This window comes from Melopsittacus undulatus, chromosome 4 (assembly GCF_012275295.1).
Source record: "Melopsittacus undulatus isolate bMelUnd1 chromosome 4, bMelUnd1.mat.Z, whole genome shotgun sequence".
Lineage (NCBI taxonomy): Eukaryota > Metazoa > Chordata > Aves > Psittaciformes > Psittaculidae > Melopsittacus > Melopsittacus undulatus.
Genome location: NC_047530.1, coordinates 20,273,620 through 20,295,880, shown reverse-complemented (window position 1 = coordinate 20,295,880; position 22,261 = coordinate 20,273,620). Strand labels below are relative to the sequence as shown.

General features: G+C 36.9%; 1 protein-coding gene across 1 annotated transcript in view; it reads right to left on the bottom strand.

The window, feature by feature from the left end:
• The window catches only part of NUDT14 (nudix hydrolase 14), a 59,797-nt gene that overhangs the window by 21,960 nt on the left and 15,576 nt on the right, over positions 1–22,261 (bottom strand). Inside the window, exon 2 of the mRNA XM_005149599.3 lies at positions 8,623–8,666. Within this exon, the coding sequence (XP_005149656.1) occupies positions 8,623–8,666 (44 nt within the window). The remainder of the gene's footprint in view (positions 1–8,622; positions 8,667–22,261) is intronic.

Below are 22,261 nucleotides of genomic sequence, written 5' to 3'. Positions count from 1 at the left end.
TGAACACTTTCTCCAATACAAAATAAATATTAAATACTAAGTAAAACCAGAAAAAAATGTGAGACATATGCTTCAGAAAATAAACACTACTTTGGAAAAAATCAAAAGGAAGATTGGTTTCAGTAGACTGAACTGCAGCAGGAAGTTGTCATGACACCATAAAGCAGGAAGCATTTGTCTGATTAATCATCAGACCAGTGCAAGAGCGAATTAAGCAGTGCTAACAAATCCATACACAGGCACTTTTAAAATACAATATCTACTTGTAAAGCAGTATTTTGTACCCAACCAGAGAACACGATACAGGACTTCTCCGGAACAAACATTTCTCCGAGCACCCTGTTTTCATATAACAAAGAAAAAAATAGAAAGTAAATTCAATTGCAAAATAAATGAGACATCAAAGTACATTGCTCTCAATAACATTCTTTAAGTGTCATATCTTGGCCTGTATCCCAGGATACCCTTGGAAATGACACACTGCATCTCAATGGGATTCTTTCAACAAAATATTTTAATAAATAAATTCAGGTTTTATGCTAACTTATTTGATTAAATAAAGCTTTGTGGACATTATGTGCAACAGATGTCAGAGCCTGATGGGCTTTTGTTCCAATTCCTAATTATTCGTGAAACTGCTGTTTATAAGTGCTATCACACAGTAAGACCAATAAATAATCCATCTAAAGGGTGTAAGTATGACTCCATTCTGAAATGGCAAAAATCAAAGTTTTAAAACAGTATCAGGTTTCAAGGACAGCTCACAAAATAAAAAACGTTGTTTGTAAGGGGCAAACCAGCAACTTTCTTTCTTATCCAACAAAATCCAAATCCTAAGTCAATAATACTGGCTGATTTTCACATTTTACCTAATTTTCACATTTCTGTTTCAATAACTGTTTCAATAGTTTCTTTTTTTCCAAGAGATATTTTCAGATAAAATTCTAAAAATACAGGCACTCTGAACATAGAACATTTCCTAGCTTTCCTAGTTTGATGAGAAACTTAACATGAGCCGGCAGTGCATACTTGCAGCCCAGAAGACCAACTGTATTCTGGGCTGCATCAAAAGAAGCGTGACCAGCAGGTCGAAGGAGGTGATTCTGCCCCTCTACTCTGCTCTTGTGAGACCTCACTTGGAGTCTTGTGTGCAGTTCTGGTGTCCTCAACATAAAAAGGACATAGAACTGTTGGAAAAAGTCCAGAGGAGGGCCACAAGAATGATCAGGGGACTGGAGCAGCTCCTGTATGAAGATAGGCTGAGAAAGTTGGGGCTGTTCAGCCTGGAGAAGAGAAGCTGCGTGGAGACCTCATAGCAGCCTTCCAGTATCTGAAGGGGGCCTACAAGGATGCTGGAGAGGGACCCTTCATTAAGGACTGTAGTGGTGGGACAAGGGGTAACAGGTTGAAACTTAAACAGGGGAAGTTTAGATTGGATATAAGGAGGAAGTTCTTTACTGTAAGGGTGGTGAGGCACTGAAATGGGCTGCCCAGGGAAGTTGTGAATGCTTCATTCCTAACAATGTTCAAGTCCAGGTTGGACAGAGCCTTGGGTGACATGGTTTAGGAGGTGTTCCTGCCCATAGCAGGAGGGTTGGAACTTTATGATCTTAAGGTCCTTTCCAACCCTAACTATTCTATGATTCTACGATTATTTTTAGCAATCCCAAATGCTGACCATGACCATGCTACTGTTTGTAGACCCTGTAAAAACTTTTGGCACTCTTCAGACAGCTGAGGTCTACTTCAAAACCAGCTGGAAGCCGAAGGAATACTCTTCTTGGTTTCAGTGACTATAAGAGAATAAACATCCACTTAATTTGTGCATTACTGCAAATACGAAAAAATGAAATCGTTAAAGTTGTAAAAACAGAGTTCCTCTAATCCAGATTCCAGAAGCCTGTATGTAGAAATTTATGACTAATCAGTTAGAACTCTCATGTAGCTGCTTAGTTTTAAGAATTTTTATGGATTCTATTCTTAGAATTAGGCAAACATGAAACTTCCCAATGAAGTAATGCCTTTAATAAAGATTTTATTGCCATTTTACCCTATTCAGTCATCTAGGAGAGAAGAGCTCATATGCTATATGGTGCTTTCATATAACATACTTAAAAAGGTAAGATGAGAATCTGAAAATTTGACTTCTGATTTACAGTTTTTCTCTGATAAATTTACAGCATCAAATAAATTTATTTTTGCCCCATTGCTATGAATTAGATTGGATCATGAGGTAACAACATAATAAGACATCTTAAAAGACAGTAAATACACCTGCAGAATTCCCAGCACATAAGCAGACAATGTCAAGTCTTTGCTTAAAAAGAAAAAAAAACAAAACAAAAACCACACACACACAAAGAGGATAAAGTCCATTTTATTTGCAAATATCATATGCAAACAAATCGTGTATTTACTTGGGTTGAAGGAAACTAATAGGATAATATGCTTTTTCCTTCTAATAGCAGGAAAAATACCATCATCCTGATAGCATCCTTGATAGACAGATATCAAGTCTAGACCCGAGTGTTTTCAATGGCAGCAATTACAAAACATGCCCTCTAGACTGTCTTATTGCCCATTGGTAAAAATGGCTTCTTGGTGTTTAATTTTAAAAATACTTTCCACATGAGACACCATTTCTTGTTCTGTCTTTGATTACTGATGAAATTAAATGATTCTGGCCTGTTTTATGATATTCCTTTACATTTTTGTAATAAATAGTGATTTTTCTCTTCAGTTGTGGTATACTTTGCATGAACATGTCCGGCCATCATTACCTTGTCTCAGCTATTATTTCCCTAAACTTTTCACCATTTTTGTTGTTTGATGAACTACATCCTGTTTATTTTAAACAGTGAATTATCTCCTGCACTATCTTTGAAGATAATAGAGAATATTCCACACCATTGACACCCTGGAGGAGACGTTACGAAGATAGCACACACAGCACATCGTTCCACATAAAATACACATGCAACCCAAGAAATAGTTTGTTTGTTTTTTTTTTTACCTATACAGATGCTAAAAAAGCTGCATTCTACCCATTTTAAAGCTACTGTGATTAACTCTTGGTCAAAGGAAGCACCTGAATTAAATTTCATGGTGTCTTATAATACACTACGACATAAACCAGAAAAATACATACAGGATCAAGTTTCCATAAAGTCCAAATGATCTGGCATATGAAATAGGAGAAGAAACTTAATCCACTCCTATAATGTGGTGAGGGCACATGACTTTCGCCCTATCTCCATAGCTGCCCGCTACAGCCACAGAGCCAGAATAAGCAACCCTGAATCCCCAAGGCCACTCGCGTGGCTCTAGTGACCCATCACCTGGCTGGCTCTGGTGGCGAGGGCCAGAAATGTGGCCAGCTTCAGTAGCTGGGGCTGGGGATGTGGCTGGCTCTTGGCACAGTTGCCCAGCAGCAGCATTCCTCATTACCCCTGGTGCAGCCATGCTCCCCGACTTCACCAGTGCGCAGAAGCCAGCATGCGGCGAGATAACTTCAGACCACAGAGTGGTTGAGTATATTCATCTTCCCATTCTCAGTTATGCTAATTTTTAACTTGTCTGGAGAACTTCATTCTGTTTACCCTCAGCACTTGTACCTTCAGGTGACAACAAGCTGAAGTGCAGATTTCATTGGTTTCCTTCATCCTGCAAACTCCTTCCTGACAGACAACTACACTTTCTTTGTAAAAGATAAAGTATAAAACCTCTTTTTACTGAAAAAACCATTAAATTAGGAATTAATTTGTTTGGAATGTGAAATTCATTAATCTTTTTACTTAAAGGAAGACAGCCTTTTAAGGTAAGAATATTATTTCCTCCTCTTTTTAGAGAGGTAAGAAAAGACTTATCCAAGTTAGGAACTATTACTAAGCCACTGTGACATGTTTTTGTAGATAAAAACAGAACACAAAAGGGTACAGTGCACATCCAGAGCACTAAGTTTTTTTAGTCCAAATGCCTTTTCCTTGTCACATGATATTTTCAGAGGTGAAACTCACACAACAATCTTGGATGCAATTCAGTCATCTCAAATTCATTCTCTCTTAAATGTAATGTACTTTACAGTGAATTTTTCATACTTTTAAATAGAGAAATAGCTGTATTTCCCTTAATATTCATTTACAATGCAATTGGAAAGCTGTCCTTTTACTTGTCAACTAACAAAACGTATGGTTATGCTCCTGTTCTCCAACGTTATTACTCAAAGCACAAAAGCAAGCACATGACTGTACACTGACCTTCATATGTTCCTAAATTATGTCTTTCAAAAGCCTTGAATCTGTTTAAGGAGAGTTGCTGAAACCCAAAACAAACTTGGTCTATTGCTTTATATAGTAGATAAATGTAGAATTTAAGTATTACATTTCAGGCTCTTACTGTACTAAACAGCAAAATTAGAATGAAGGAGAATACAGCTGGAAAGTGTGTCTGGTTTTAGAGAATAGATTTTTGTTACAGGCATTGATGATTACTTTGTATTATTTGATATTGTTTCTATTTCTGACAGAAAATCACCACAATCACTAGAAAGAAAATGTCTTTCTGACCAAACTTATTTTTAAAAGCAGTGACCTTAAAAAATTAACAAATCTTCGCTCCACAAATCACCACAAATTGCTAACTAATTCTGATAGATCCAAATCTAAGAAGAATCTTGAAATACACACTGCATTTAAAATTTCATTGCTTGCACTCTGCTTGATTTTCATCAGGATATTTTTGATACTAAGCAAACACAACAGCTGATGGGAATGTAAACTTAATTAGGAAAGCAAGCAGTGGATAAAATAACTGCAAAAAGCATCTTTTGCTGCATGTCACTAGCTAACACAAAAGCCCAGAAATATGTAATACGAGCACCATCACAAGAAACTTGTTCAATAATTTCAATTGAAAAGCAGGAATCAACAATTTCTATTTTAATTCATTAACTTTTAGTAATTTCCACTGTTGTTTCTAATGATATGATAAAACATTGCAATGAGCTCTGGTAACATTCATGTGCTTGCTCAAAGATTAGCTTAAATGTAACTCCACAGGACAAGAATTATAGTAAATGCATTATTTTCCAATAGAAAAATGGCTTGTAAATTGACAGATTTTAGTTTACAAATTTTCGACAGTTGTCAGATGGGAACCATAACATTCAGTAAGTATTTAATCTGCTTTAAAACACACAAACCTTCAGGTTGTAAAAGACGTTTGGAGATCATCGGACCAAACCTACTCAAAATCAGACTAGTTCTATGTTAGGTCTGATCTGTCAGCCTCATCAAGGTTTGGATTTCTTCAGGGGTGGAGGTTCCTTAGCCTCTCTGGGCAAGGGTTCCAGGGCTTAACTACTCAACTCGGGTAGGTTTTTGTGTCCTTTGTGCTTCTGTTGTTACAACTTAAATGTAAATATGGTGAGAAATACTGCCTCTTTTGACTTTTCACAGCACAGGTTTTGAAGGTTTGTTTTGGTAACAGTTTATTGTGTGACCAGGAATAATTTTTCACAAAACTTTGATTTTGTGTGTAAGTGGCACGGAGGGATTGAGAGTATGCATTTATTTGTTCAGCATTAATTACAAGATATGTAAAGCAGAGGTGACTCCAGGGTTGATACTCTAATTCTGAATGGTCACACACTGAAGCCCAGATCTGCAATAACTAAGAAAAAAAAAACAAAAGAACAAAACCAAACAGTAGTATCTAATAAAGATTCTGCTATTTCAGCACATTAGTGCAATGCCAACTTGCATATGGTTAAATGATCTTGTCCTACTGCAATGTATAGTAAGATTTTAAAAGATGACTCACACTTAAGGCAAATGACATGACTACTGCAGTCCTTATGTTTTTGTCATTGTATAATTTAATCAGCTGTTCATCTGAACAGTTGGAAAGGACAAATCTATACAAAGATAACTTCATCTGTCTTGCTGATTTTTTTTTTTTCTGCTATACCCTGATACAAATCTATTGAATATTGGCTTGTGTTGACCTAATTTGAAACCAAAAAGAACTGTGAGGTGCCAAAGGAACCCAGAACACAATCTCTCCCTGTCATGCAGCAAGAAAATCAAGTCTCAAGCACTCATTTACTTGTGCTGCTGAAAGAGTATGAGATAAAGACATGAGTTAGGCTCAGTGTCTGGTTTTGTATGATTAGCACACTTAGTTTGTTGTTTAATTCAGCATCATTAAATTCATTATACATATCAATTACATATAAATATATAATATATGCATATGTGCACTTTACAGATCTGGCATTCCAATGCGTATGCTCAATTTGGGAAAACAGCTTTAGTAAAAAAAACTTGTGAGCGTTCAACAGTGTTACAGCAATTTCAGAAGTAGAAGTTTTGAAAACATTTGAAAAGTATTATGGAAAAAGGATCTTAATTACGGAATGTACCTACATTTTCCTGAAGAAGACATACGCACTAGGAAATCCTGACAACAGGACATATACCCTGGAAACCCCTCCACTTCCTCAAAATTTTATCCTTCATTAAGAGTAATGAACCTCTAAAAGCCCTCCAAGTATGAAGTCCTCTATAATTTTTAGCAAATAGACAACGTGACTTTTCCATACAACTAGCATCACAGCTGTCCTACTGAAATACAGTAAAACATAGGCTTTAATGCATTACAAGGGATTTTGAACCTAATTTATCTGGTAACAATTGGCTTCTTATTCACTAATAAAAATCATGTAAACCCAAAGTTCCCTTTATTACCTCTGGTGTCAGAAGTTACACTGAGTTTACTTGCAAAAGAGCGTTAGACGTTCTACAGTTCAACGGCAGTCACTAATAAGTTAGGATGACAGCTGTTGTACATCTGAAGCTAACAAATGTTATGTGACCAGAGATGACTGGCATGACATGTGGCCATAGCCTTTTTATACAGTTATGTTCTTAACTATTTTAAAAATGTCCACAAAAGTCCTTCAGAAATACTGTTCCCAAGAAGTGGGAAAACTGATCCTTTAATATTCACCCCACTCGGTTAGTTGCATATATTCACACATTATCACAGAGCTAAACTGTTTAAACTAAATTTTAAACAAAAATCGTTAATACAAATTTTTCAGCTGGAAGTCATGTTCTTAGCACTGTGATTTAAAGCTGGATTCACTTGCTTGAATGGGCATATATTCAATTTCCAGAAATCAATTATCATTTCAGCCTTTGTATCTGCGATCATAAATTCAGGCACATGACCATATGGACAGACAAAGTGCAAAGACAGAACTGTCTTCCAGGCAAATTCTAAAGGCAAGTGTGAAGTTCAGTATTGAAATATCACTCCCTTTTCTGTCCTTATTAACAAGCAGTAAAAGCATTTTTAATCTAATACTTTCCCAATCTTCCTGGAATTTTTACCTTCATAATTTCTATACTGATAGAAGTGTTGCTATCAATTTATGTCCATCCTAGATACCTACACACAAAAAGGTTTACTGTAAGAATTTTAAGGGTTCCAATGAATAAGAATTTCTAAATATGCAACTGATTTTACCTACTTACTTCACATACAAGAATAATACACCTCTAAACATGCTCTGGTTGTCACAGTTTCTTTTGCCATTAGTGTTTTGCTACATTTTTTACAATTCATAGATTTAGAAAAGCTTTTTCTATGGAAATGTTGTTACCTTTTGGTTTTTATCTTCTGGTACCTGAATTTTCAGTGACTAAATACTTATACTTTCTAAAAAGACATAGATAGCTTAATATCCAACACCTCTGAGTCTGTTTCATATATACCCTAGTTGTTATAATTTTGCATGAATTGATTTTTGAAGTCAGGAGTTAACTGCTTTTCTTCCCTGATAGAAGAAATACAATTGGAAAGACAGTACAAAATTGCTGGTCATCCATTTCTTCCCATGTGCTTAGAAGGCACGTCTGGTGCACAGAATGGAGTGCCTGAAAGGTTTCAGGCATTTGGGAAATTTTTTAATTAGGCTTTGACTAAGAAAATCCTTATATAGCAGTGATAGAGCAGATTAATATAGAAGCATAATACTAGGATTTACTCAAATGTAAAACAGAATCTCTACCTTATTCCAAGTAATTGCCAGTGGAGGGAAAAAACAAAATAAAATCAAACAGTATGACCATAACTTTAGATTGCTTTTTAATAGTCTTTCTGTTAGGGCTATACCCGGGATTGTATATTCACGGTGAGAGAGTCTGATCACATACTGGGACTAGTCCACTTAATGGCACTAATAACTACACAGTTACGTATGTGAGGGGCATAGTCCTTCACACTCAAAACTGAAACATCATACAATCCAAACTTTCAGTTCCACCTTCTATATAATAATTAAAATGTACACTACCTCATGTACTAAAACTTTAATGTTTGAAGTCAAGCACAGCCACAATTGACTGAAAACATAGTAAACCATGAGGAGATTTTAAAATGTCAGCTAATTATGCCTACTAAAACAGAGAACTATCTCAAGTATTATGCAATAACTGAGAATTGAAGAGGAAATAGGGGAAAAAGACTCCACATTGACAAAATTTGACCAATGGAAGACAATACAGTTATGAAATATAACAAAAAAACAGAAAGAAATAATGTGGTTCCATCTGTTACCTGTCATGTATCTTCATAAAATCCCAGACCTTCTTAGTGCCATTCTGAGGAATAAATAAAAAAAAAATCAGTAAAATTAATTCCAAGTGAAAAATTACTGTAACAAAATTTAACAAAATTTTACAGGCATTTCTTTGAAGACTTGGTATAGCTGTTTTTATTTTATGAGACCATTATTCCTGATTTCAACAGAAAGTAGATGGTGAGAACTGCCTTAGGACAGCTCACAATTTTAGATCCACAATATAATGCTGCTGGCTAACTTAAGACCAGGGCAGTCTTTGGGCCTAATTTTGGCTACAGTATCAACTTCAGATGCCAAATTTAATCACTCAGGTACTAGGAAGCTCTAAGCAGCTAAGTTTTAACCAGTAAAATAACCCATATGTCTATGTTCTTCCATGTCCAGAAATGGTCTTAGGAGGTCAGCTCAGCACTTACCTCCTAACTAAACTAATCTGGGATCCACGAACAAGACCTCTTTCCCTCTAAGTCCTTACAAGGCCCCAGAATAGTGGTTTTGTCCATGATATGCCTAACATGAGGAGATCATGCTCCTTCTTCTACACAGCAGCTGTTACTCGGCACTGCTTGTGGTGGTGAGGATTCTGTACAACAGTAGGCTTGAAGCCACAGTGTTAACCCAAGAACTGGGAGGCATAAAATGAATTATTTTCTCAAGTTGGGCCAATTTCTGCCCTCTGCTATCCTAAAAAGAATGACATCCACTAAAGCACAGATTAAACTGACCCCTACAAACAAGCATGCTTCCACCGTTATGAACATGTACATTGCTTCCATTTATATTTTATCTTCTATTATCATCTATGCTCATCCATACACACCAGTTAAGAGATACATATATAATTCTCTACTATGCTTATTAGAAGTGTGACAGTATTTTTCACATGAAATACAACTGAGATTTTATTCCTAGGTCAGTTTTATGTCTATATAAGGATCAGTATGCAACCAGAGGAAATTCTTTTGGTTGATACCTTTCTTTTATTTGCATGGCAAAAACTAACCTACTGAAAACTTACATACCTGAACCACACTTAATGTGAAAAGCAGCACAAGCTTTCTATTATGGAGCACAGTTAAGTAGATGACCAAACCCTAAGCAACTGGTTAATGATTTAAAGCAGGTAAATGTGAGCAATGAAAGAAGAATTAAGTTCAGTTGGTGGGTAAAGGTGCCAAGCAATATAGACAGGCCCTTCAGCTCTATTACAGATGTCATGGCTACCAAGTACACAACAGCTGGTGGGGATTAGATAACAAGCACTCTGGTTCAGAGATTAAGCTCCTGAGCTTTATGAGTTTACCAAGCTTTTTGGAAGAGTGACTGTTAGCTTGCTAGCTGCGTTCTTCATTCCCACAACTCTAATTATAAACAGTTGTCCACCTCAAGAGAAATTCTAGTCTACTCTTCCACTAGTGTCTGTGCATACCTTCTGTTAGCATTGATAGGAATCAAACACGGATTACAAGAGAAGCCCTGTTACTGTTTAAATGCAATATAATGTAGAAAGAGAAATAACAACAGCAAATTCTCAGTATGAACCAAAATACTAACGCTACTGTTTATCAAGCTGAGTGTATCTGTTCCACCTGGTGAGACATAGAGGAACAACTTTGAAAGGACTATGATACAACACATAGTTGCAACACTTGAACTTAATAGCATAGACTATGTTGTATGGCAAGATAATTTTAGGTATTAAATGTGTAAGGTCCTTTTGCAGGTTTATTCTAAAAGACATGTATTCCAAAAGACATGTATTTATTTCTGCAAGACATGTATTTGTGAGATTTTCTCCTGTTTGTAGACTGCTATGCAATTTTCCATTTTACATGAGTCTGGGAAAATGTGGGCCAAGAATGTCTTCTGCATGTAGCTTCGTATTATTTATCTAGTTTCAACTGTTCCCTATCCCAAATGGTGAGATGTGCTACCATCATCCATTCTCCCTTTACAGTGTTCATTTGCATTGAAATGCAGTTGTCCAGCTGATGGAAAAGATAAAACAGCCTGAATGAAGGCTCTCCTTGCATTAATTTATGCTATTAGTCCTGTGATACTACTTCCTAACGTATGATCCCACCAACAATCTTCCTGCCTCTTTCCTCCTGATATCATTTTGCAAATTATAGAACCTTATTGCTCTGGAGCACTTATGAAAGGGTTTCAAATAACTGAGGAAAATTACACCCTAGAGAATCATCCTCATCCAGATGGGATCCATCAGATTTGAATGACCTCTTCTCGAGGATCAGCTCCATTAGCATTAACAGAATATACTCTACAGACGTGCACATAACTTTTAACAGAAAGTGAAAGAAGGAACTTAGTATCTAAAAAGAACATAATCAAAAAATAAACCCTGTATTTTCCAAGAGGCTGGACAGCACATGAAGCACTTTCTCTAGAACATGTTTGATTAGTTTAAGAGCCAAATTTAAAACCAGCTACAGCCTAAATTAATTTGAGTCCATCCAAACAAGACGTTGGTTATCATCATACACTGACTGGACAATGTCAGTTATGCTATTTTCTCCCTATATTTGAATAAAAAATTATTTCATACTATCAACCTGCACCTGTCCAAATAAATAAATCAATAAACAAATGAAACATTCCAAGATCTCATTGTTTACAGTGGCAAAAACTCAAATGAGTTCCATTCATGCTCCATTGTCTGAGTCAAATGTAATTTGAACGCAACCGTATGGAGCTGAGTTTCTATTGTATCCAATGTGTGGTTCTTTCCTAACAGACTAGTATGAAGTTGCTAATTATTAATAGCATGTAAACAGTTACCAATGGTTCTTATGCTGCTTTGCATACTTTACAGAACATTAATTCTGAACAGTTTCTAACCAACTATATCAAGCTGTATGTAATATCTCTATCTTATCTTTGAGACAAAAATATAAACTTCTGAAACTGCTCAAAATTCACGCTTTTAAAAGCAAAGCAGCTGTGATTACTTGTTAAGGTGTTCCACTCCATATATTCTGGCCTTTGACAATGCCATCGTATCACCAGTTACAGATAGCTGGAAAGAATAAAAGGTATCAATGGTCAACACTGCCCCCAAAAAGATATCTTAGTAAAATACAAAAGCTCTCTCAAATCCTTAACACTCTTCATTTTAATAAACATATATATTATCATTATTATATGTCTATTCTCTAATGTCTAATAAGGAACAATCAAAGTGTTCTTTGATTGCATCTCAATGTGTTCTTTGAGCTGCATCTCAGTGAAGTGAGAGAAATAAGCGTGACTGATCACTACAAGATCTAAGCACTGATGACAGGAGGGAGAAAGGAGTGTATTACTGAATTTGAGAAACACTTTAAAAATATTTTGCAAATTGAAAATGGGTCTTGTGACATTGACTAATATGTCAAAAGTATTTTATATTAGTTTTTTATCTGTTCAGAATAGCAATTCTGACATTGTAACAACATTGTTTATTTAATTTGGTAAATCTCTAATCACAAAGTAATAACACTCCAGTTCTGTGTTCTGTGGTCAAGTTCTGTGATGTTGCAATGCTGAACTAGTGCATATACTACATATGAATTAATAAACCTGTATTCCAGGAGAGGCAGCATATGAGATGGCTTCATTTCATATTACACAGAAGACAGATTACTTACATAAGCACAAATTGCATAAGAAAGCCGTATCAGGTCAGATGGGATGTCCATCTTTCCTAGAATCCTGTCTCTAATGGCAAAAGGAAAACACAAGAACTGAGGAAGTCTACAGCAATATTTTACTGAGCCTTTGACAAAAGGCAGCTGAAGGGTGTCAAAAGACAATCCCTCCAAAAAGGATCCAAGTTAGTACAGTCCTCCTCTGACAAGCAAGCACAGAAAGCTACTTCTACTTGAATGTGCAACAGTATGTCACAATGTATGCTCACCTTGTCTACAAGATGACTTGATCATGGCATTGACAACTCAGACAGGATCACATTATGCCACAAGCTTGACAGCCTGCACAAGGAGAATTCAATACCTTTTGGTTCAAGTGATTCGAGGACAACTACACACTGCAAAAACCTCTCTGCTGAAGTGTTGACAGTGGATGCAAGCTCAGCAGATGTGACGTACCAGCAGAGCTGTTTATGATGCCACCCATACTTGATCTGTCCTGTTTCCATCCTTGAAATCATTTTCCTAAGACTCTTCCTGCACCTGCTCATTGCCATAATTACAGGCAGGAGCCTGTTCACACCGTCTGTTTCAGATAAGTTGGACTTGCCTGCAGACTATAATCAAAATAGCATTCTTTTTCCCACCTACACTCTCTAACTAAAATGCCATGAGAATAACCGCACCAGATACATTGCTGTCCTCTGCTTTCCTTCACTGCCTTAGACAATATAACATCTGAAAAGACATGGTCAAATTGCTGTCAGGATACCTACACAAAGGATAACTTTTGCTTACAAATTAAAACTCAGCCAAGATTTAGCCCAGGCTAGCCAATAAAGATGACAGAAAGGACATGCTATGCTAACAATTTAAGAAAAAACATTCAGTGGCACTAGTGATACTGGGTGTGTTCTACATGCAACAGACCCTGCACGTGCTCGGACAGAAGTTACCTGGTCATTGCCTTCTACTCTTCATATGGGGCAGCTTGAATGCCTTCCTCTTTTCCCTGAGTATACACAGTACGCCGACAGAGAAGCTCTTGAGCCAGCTCATACATCAGGTAAATGTGTGTTCGCATGTAATAACACTCAGCTCAGTGTTACACAGATTCTATCCTAGGCCTTCAAAAAACCCAACTTAAACAAACCAATCCCGTCTCATTTTGACTGTAGTGTACAGCCCTGCTGGGACTCTCAATTTCTCTGTAGATGCAGTTTTTTCAAATGGAGGGAATAAGTACTTAAGCACAATTTCAGAGACAGATATAGGCCCTTCCAGAACGGCCATCTCCAAGGACCCTCACAAAGAAGGGGAGCTGTTTATAAATAATGGAAATGAACTAGAGTTGTTGTGCCCCAGTTACAAATAAGACCTCAATTTTACAATTCTATTGAGTTTTGAGATAATGAAGAGAAAGGGATAGTGGTGCAGCTGGCCAATCCATGCAGCTAAAGGTAACCTAGGTACAGTGCCACACTAAGGACTGTCATAGCAGAAGCCTGTAAAATCACAAATTACATGGAGATGGTGAATGAGAAATAATTATTCACTATTACTCACAATACAGGAGCCATATGTCATAGCTGGCTTCCTAAGGAGAAAGGCTAAGGCTTATCGACACTGTCCCACACGACATCCTTGTCTCTAAATAGGAGAGACGTCAGTTTGATAGGTGGAACACTCAGTGGATAAAGAACTGGCTGGATGGCCACACGCAAAGCTTGATGATCAATGGCTCAATGTCCACTTGGAGACCAATAATGAGTGGTGCCCCTCAGGGATCGGTGTTGGGACCGGTCTTGTTCAACATCTTTGTCGGTGACATGAACAGTGGGATTGAGTGTGCTCTCAGCAAGTTTGCCGCTGACACCAAGCTGTGCGGTTCCATTGAGACCCTGGAGGGAAGGAATGCCATCCAGAGGGACCTTTACACGTTTATAAGGTGGGCTGATGCCAACCTCATGAAGTTTAACCATGCCAAGTGCAAGGTCCTACATCTGGGTCGGAGCAAACCCAGGCACAGCTGCAGGTTGGGCAGAGAAGAGATTCAGAGCAGCCCTGAGGAGAAGGACTTGGGGGTGTTGGTCGATGAGAAAATGAACATGAGCCAGCTTCAGCGTGCGTTTACAGCCCAGAAAGCTAACTGTATTCTGGCCTGCATCAAAAGAAGCGTGACCAGCAGGTCAAAGGAGGTGATTCTGCCCCTCTACTCTGCTCTTGTGAGACCTCACTTGGAGTCTTGTGTGCAGTTCCGGTGCCCTCAACATAAAAAGGACATGGAACTGTTGGAGCAAGTCCAGAGGAGGACCATGAGGATGATCAGGGGACTGGAGCATCTCCCGTATGAAGACAGGCTGAGAAAGTTGGGGCTGTTCAGCCTGGAGAAGAGAAGCTGCGTGGAGACCTCATAGCAGCCTTCCGGTATTTGAAGGGGGCCTACAGGGTTGCTGGTGAGGGACTCTTCATTAGGGACTGTAGTGGTGGGACAAGGGGTAACAGGTTGAAACTTAAACAGGGGAAGTTTAGATTGGATATAAGGAGGAAGTTCTTTACTGTAAGAGTGGTGAGGCACTGAAATAGGTTGCCCAGGGAAGTTGCCAATGCTTCATCCCTGACAATGTTCAAGTCCAGGTTGGACAGAGCCTTGGGTGACATGGTTTAGTGTAAGGTGTCCCTGCCCATGGCAGGGGGTTGGAACTAGATGATCCTTAGGTCCTTTCCAACCCTAACTATTCTATGATTCTATCTGGGCACTAATTTGTCTCCTTTCAAGGAGCCAGTGCTAAAGTCCAGCAGCTGCACAGAGAAGTTTTCATTACTTATTTTATGTATAAAACAAGTACCTGATAGCTTCTGAAACACCTACTTGAAACATGTATGTTCTGAACATGTACAATCAAAGGTTTATAGTTCTTAAGTTTAATCACAAATTTTATTCTGAAGAGTAAACTGAAAATGTTACTGTAACAGGTTCAAGAACACTCACAAAACTTCTTTAAATGCTTCCTTTATGTAATAATTGTTCCACAACATCACAAAAGAGTGTTTAAAATATATCCTCAACATGCAGGTTTACAGTCATAGATTTCTTGTAGTTACTCTGTTAAGAGTTCAGACCAACTCAATCAAATGCAACAAATCAAATGTTTTGTTGGCTCTGCACTGATTTAAGTGATTTCTTGCCATGAGCTCTGGACAGACAATACATGACTCAAGCAGAAATTATCTTTACCCAAAATCTACTTAAAGCTTCTCCTATCTTATTTGCTTTATTTAAGTATTTAATAATTTTAAACCCAACTGAATTAAAGGCACTTCCCTGTCATCTCTCATGTTTATTTACTGAAATGGCCAAAACTACCTCAGTAAAAAGGCATGATACCTTGTATTACATTTTTGAGGAGACTGGTAATAGTCCACACGGAAAGATCACCTTAAATGCTGAAGACGTATGCCCAAAATATGCAAACTAACTTCACATATGCCACTAAAAGAGAAAGAAAAAAACCTGTCTGTGACAATGATTAACTTCTTAATGTTTACATTACAGGAGAGACAACATGATGTTTGGCGACCCGTTGTGATAGGAACTAAACATATGTAGTGGGAACAGTTCCTGTTCAATGATCTAACAATTCAGTTACAGCCCAGACAAAAGCTGGTGCAAACAAAGAGCGGCAGTTAAGAAAAAACGATTAATATATTATGGTATAGATAAGCTACATGCATGGATTATGAGGATTAAAATGCCAAACAGCCGTCATGACCGCCTTGCCTCTACTAGTTGGAGTGGGTTTAAAGCAGTCATCCAAGAGGTGAATGTTCCATGTTTGTGAAAAAATCCAACTTGAGAAGCTGAAGCAACTATAACAGAAAAATACCTCTGTCCTCTTTGTTCCACTTCCTCTGCTTCCACACTAAGACACGAAAGTGGTTAATGTCCTCAATGCAAAGGGATTATAACCATTCTTCATTCAATAAAATACTAACGTTATAGGTAAAGAAAAACAGGTAAGAATTAATTGGCAAGTAACGGTCTTAAAAGAGAGTCAGCAAAGCCAAGCAAGTGTGCAGTTGCTGTTTAATGATTTACACGTAAGAAAACAGTAAAACTCCCTGCAGGAATAATCACATTTTGCTTTTTTCTGCTCTCAAAAAAAAAAAAAAGAAAAATGTTACAAGTGTATGTTTTTCTTCAAAAACGTGTACAACTTGGTTTTCTATTGCACTTATTTTCACATCCCATCCATCTTCTATAAATTTATCTACACAGTTTAATATCAATGTGCACATCAATGTCTCTATCTGTAAATTCACTGTACATTCTCTTGTCGAGATGTCTACTTGCTGTCCAAGGCCACACGGCAAGAGAACACCGATTTTTTCACTTTATTAGATGGGGTTTCACCAAGTTAATCCAGTTGAGCAGCATGCCTGGGGAGTCAAGTAACTGACTCATGAAGACGGACAAAGATCTACACCAACGCAGCCAGCTCCTGCAGCCTCCTTTCACCTTCAATTGCGTAAGTAGTCTTAGCTTAATGCTTTTCAGTCATAGTCTCCTTTTTGTTGCACATAAAAGCTGCCAAGAGGTAAATTCACAATAAAAGCAACTCATTAATTCAGTACTTTTTGATTTATGAAATATATGAAACTACAATGTGAAAATATGCCCTGAAGATGTGCATTAGCTGCTGCTTCTCCCAGAGTCACAGTTCTTGGCCTAAACAGAGTGGACTTTGCCAGCAAGACGGGAGATACTGGACACTAAAGTTAAGTTCTTACCCTTCTATAAATGAACCTTTCCCCTCCTTTCTCCACCTTCTACAGAGTAAGTGCTCCTATCAGTTGAGATTTCCTTGTTACATTTCTTTTTCCAGCTTAATGGAATCTGATGCCAATCTGTAGCAGTTTTCAATGGAAACAGATGAGAATTTATAACCTAATATAAACCATTTCTTGCTAGCTGAGTTATTAATGCTATACTCATTGTTATATGCAATCAATACGCAATGTTTCCAGTGTCCTCAATGATGTGCCCACAGAAGCTGTACTTTCAGGACAAACTGAGGACTGAATACTTTATACGCTTCACTTTCCTATTGTACATTTAGTGACCAAATTACTTTGCACTATCTTGAGTATTTTTTGGAACATTTTTAAGCACTACGTCATATACAAAAATGATGTTAATAACTTAAAAAAAAATAAGCCAGCACTTTGACCCCCTAAAATCCACAGTTTGGGATTTTTTTCTGAAGATATAAAGCATTAGCAGTCAATATGATACTGTGAAACCTGTATGGAGAATGGAAATCAAACAGAGAAAGACAGCTACAGCAAGCTTGGACTTGTGCTGTTTTCCAAATAAGAACAAAATAAAAAACCTGTTCCACATGCTTTAAAAGCTTCATTGCTTCCTGTTGGATATTTTTATTGAATTAATAAACTAGTGGAGTGGGGTATTTTTGTTTACAGAAAGTAGAGAGCTGACATGCTGTATCTAAAACTCTTCATCCACAAAAAAAAAAACAATGCAAAGGAGCAGTCAAGAATTCAAGGACAACAAATATTCACCTTTTTCATGTAAAAGAAAAATGCTTTCCTGAAGAGACTATTTTGCATCTGAAATCTGTCTGAAATAATGACTTATCATAGGCTTTTTTGTCAGCTTTAAAGGTTTGATTTGTGGTAAGCAGGAAGAAAGCTGTTTTGTTTTCATGTAATTGAAGATTTCATAGAAAGTATTACATATCTTTCAAAATGAAAGGAAGCACTTTCAGCTGGCATAAACCCATGCAACTCAGTTAAAAAAAATCAATAAAATAAATTCAAATTTGCATTAGTTGAGCACCTGCCCCTTACCTTTTGAATGTGTAGTATACATCAGTATTAGGTAACTCTTATGCTTGGCTATCAAATTATGTAACTACTAATTTAAATGCAAGGGGAAGGGCTTGATGTTAAAAGTCATTCAGTCTTAAGGTGCAGTCCTGCAACAGTGTAGGTCAGTCAAAATCCAGCCTGCTCCTTGTTCTACCCCAACTGCACAGCTCTGCTCTACCTTATCACTGCCGTTTGTGTAACTACACAGCAAGCTGGTTCTGGGAACTGATGCGATAAGAAAAAAAAATGCTCTACAATAAAAGCCAATTAAAAAAGTACAGATTTTTTTGTAGTCAGCATTCATGTAATGCCATTTTATACCTACCAAGTTTTCACCAATTACTATTAAACAAGACAGCCTTGGTCTACTCAAAACTACTCAAAAATAGAGATGTACGTGATAAGGAATGTTCCAGAGAAAGACAAATGAACACAAAAAAGCTGAAATTACAATTTCAGCCCACACCCACTAATCAACTTCATCAGACTGCACACGCTGGAGTAAATGAAGCCTCATCTTCAAAAGCAATTTGCAGAATTACTTGCTTATGTTGAAGAACTACTTCAAAAGAATTTAAGTGTTATGGAATTTTACTGTTTTTTTAAACAAGCCACTGTTTAAGCTTAAGAGGAAGGGGGGGGGAGTGTTTGTTTTTTAAACAAAGCTTGTAAGATTTCATCACTAAACTATCCAGAATGTTTATTTTAAAAGCATCGTGATTATAAATAATGTCATTTTACAGTTTTTAACTTCCCATTTGCAAATGTTTGAGTTAGAAATTACTGGTTTTAGTGCCTTTGTGGAACCTGCATTCAAAAATACACAAACTGATGACTTTTCAACAACATTAAAATTGAACATTCTAGCTGAAGCATAAATATTGCTGCTAATTTGCAATATTAACAATTTAAGAAGACTAAGCTTAGGGGGACAAATTACCCTGTGCATTGAAGAACAACATGCCAGTTCCAGCTGACACAATAGTTCTGGACTGGGCAAAGTTACAACGGGGTCCACTACACACGTTTTATGAATAAGGATCTGAAACAAGAGACAGAGGTGCTCAGCTCTATGTGATACCAAACTCTAAGATGGACGTGACTCTTTATCTGACAATAACTGGAAGACATAAAGGTACTTCTTGAAGAAAGCATAATATATACCAGTGGAGACCACACCAGAGGTACCTCAAGAGACATAAAAAAAATCTATGGTCATAGACTGTAATTTTTACCACCCATATCAATTTTCTCTTTAAAGTGAGGGTTATTCTGGTAGGAGTTTGTAATGAAACTGCAAACAGATGGTTATGGCAATAGAGCTTACTGTTCAAAGGTTCAATTTTTTCACACTTTAGGAGGTAAAATAAACAATGGAGAAAGCATTAATTTATTCAACTGTTAATGCAAAACTGGGCCAAGCCACTCTATTCATATTATGTACATCAACTGCCAGAACAATTACAACTAAGATACTTGATGTGTAAGTAAACTTTCTCCTATAATCCTCTGGAAGTTTACTTTTCAGATCACAGTTTAGTTTTTGTGTGTACTTTTCAACAATGGAGTTGTTGCAGTTTAGCTTGGCATTCAGCTATCAGTAAGATCACTTACCTTTGAAAGAAATTTATAAAACATGAGAATTAAGCATATATAAGTACACTAAACTAAGTCAAATCTCTTTTCTCACCTTGTTTTCTGTTTTTAATATACATCATTATTAAGAATAATTGCATATATATATCAAACACTTTATTCCAAGGCAAATACGTAGAAGCACACTGAAATCTATACTACAAAGAATACGGATAGGGTGCTTGAGTTAAGAAACACAATATGCACAAAGGTCAAATCTATGACTTTTCTCACATCATTGTACTGACAGGTCAGCATATAATTTAAGGTTATATGCTGAGCTACAGATGGGACTTTCCTAGTACAAAGTTAACTCCAATTCTGATGAAAGGAATTAATTGCTAATAGTTAAAAGTTTTCAGACTCTGGTGTTACTACATAGAAATTACAAAATTTAAAGCAAGTGTTTAACTGCTCTTTCTTTTATTTAAATCCCTGTTATATTATTGACTTTTGCTGGATGTATTACCCATTATCACAAACCTCTGTTTTCCCTTTGGTGTCTGTGACACACTTTCTTATTTTGCAGGGATAAAAGGAACACACTCTTTCCATCTTTACGAAATTACTAACACTGCTTTCTCCACAAAGTTATAGTAAAACATGAAATCTGAAACCTCGACTGGACATAGTTAAGGAATATATTCCTAAAAATGAAAAATGTTTTAACAGAGATAATATAATTTGCAAACTGTGCATTCAGTTGATGTGACAGCAGAATACTTTCCTGTAAATAAGTACTGTACTTTCAGACAGATGTATTAAACATCTCACACAGCTACTTAAATCCATACTTGCTGAAAACCTGCAAAGTAAAGGCCTTTTCTTGCAATCTTTTCCCAGTATTTTTCTGTTATGGTTGAAGAAAAAAAAAAAATCCCTGCAAAATTACTATCAAAGGGACAAATACTCAGGGAATTTAAACCACCAAGATTTCTTCTGCCATATTTTCTGCTTAATCTGACCTAGATGAGCACTTTCATCAAAATAGTATCACGTTCTCTTTTCCTGCATTCTTCATGGTCTCCTGTATACAAACAGCATAACCATTTCTGCCACCACACACTGAGCCACACTAAAGATGTCACCTAGTGACTGAGCCAACTCAGCACAAAAAAGCTCCATTTTGCCACTCATGTAGTCACCGCATAAAGGTATGTGCCACACAAAACAGGGAACAGCTGTACCTGTAATTTATGTCCCAAAATCTTCGACTATGATCTACCAAATAATTAAGGACATACTAGACTTGATGACATGCAGTTGAATCAATACACGTATCTTTGAAGAAGATCAGAAGCTAGAAGCAATTGATATATGTCTCCTGGGTAAAATTTGATCAGGAATTGTAACATTTTGTCTTCTGAATTCTGTATGAGGACAAGCAAAAGTGATATTAACATTAAAAGCATATCCCTGTGGAAAAGTAGCATGGATTTTTTTTTTTACTTTATTGTACACGTTACACATCCAGTGAACATTGAGAGAAATGAAAAATAAAATTTCCTGAAGAGCCTAAGAGCCTGAGAAATACAGATACAGGAGGCACATCTGCTGTCTCCAGCTCAGAAAATAAAAGCCAGAGAAATACCTCAGCCAGAGGGCTGCTAAGAACTCCTGTGTGTTCTGTGTTTAATTTCTTTTTCTGGAGTTTTCCTTATTTGTATAAATTGTTACATATTCATTGAGTTAGAAAGAAGAAACCAAACAAGGCCTTTGTAGTTCAGTAATAAATGAACCTGGGGAACAAGAGACACAGACTCATATCCTTGCTCCAATTTATAATATTACATACAAAATTCTGAAAGATTTAAGAATGCACTTTGCATTCAATAACCTTCACTTTTAAGGCACTTACTCGAAAGATGGAATTGCTGAATTCAGACTTTACTCAGAACAACTGTCATTTCAGGTAAATGCCAGAAATCCCAAGTATCATCTAGATGCCTTTATTGATTAATGCCATATTCTGTGGTAGGATTAAAACTGCAGTATTTGTCCTAAGATTATAAAACTGTTTCTGCTGTGCTACACGATAAAGCCTTAGTGGAATTCAGTGAGATCTATTCCTGCGAATTCCTTTGGAAACTGGCACTTACTTACACTCCCAGGTCACTAAAGACATTTTCCAAACATAGACACAGCTAACTACAAGAAAAATGAATAAACTCTGTCTTTTTTTTTTTTTTTAAGGAGACCAAAAGAATGAAGAACATGTCCAGGAAACCTATTTTAATCTTTCATGGTCCATTGGCAGCTGCTTCTTCTGACTACAGTTACCAAGATAAAGGGTCTGAATGCAAAATTTCAGACCAGTGATATGACAGACAGAGGAAATAATTCTGCACCCATCATAACACACCTAGATCAATTATATCTGTAGTAGCTGTTTCAAGATAAAGCAAGATTCAATACAGAGTATACTTTGTAAGTCCAACAT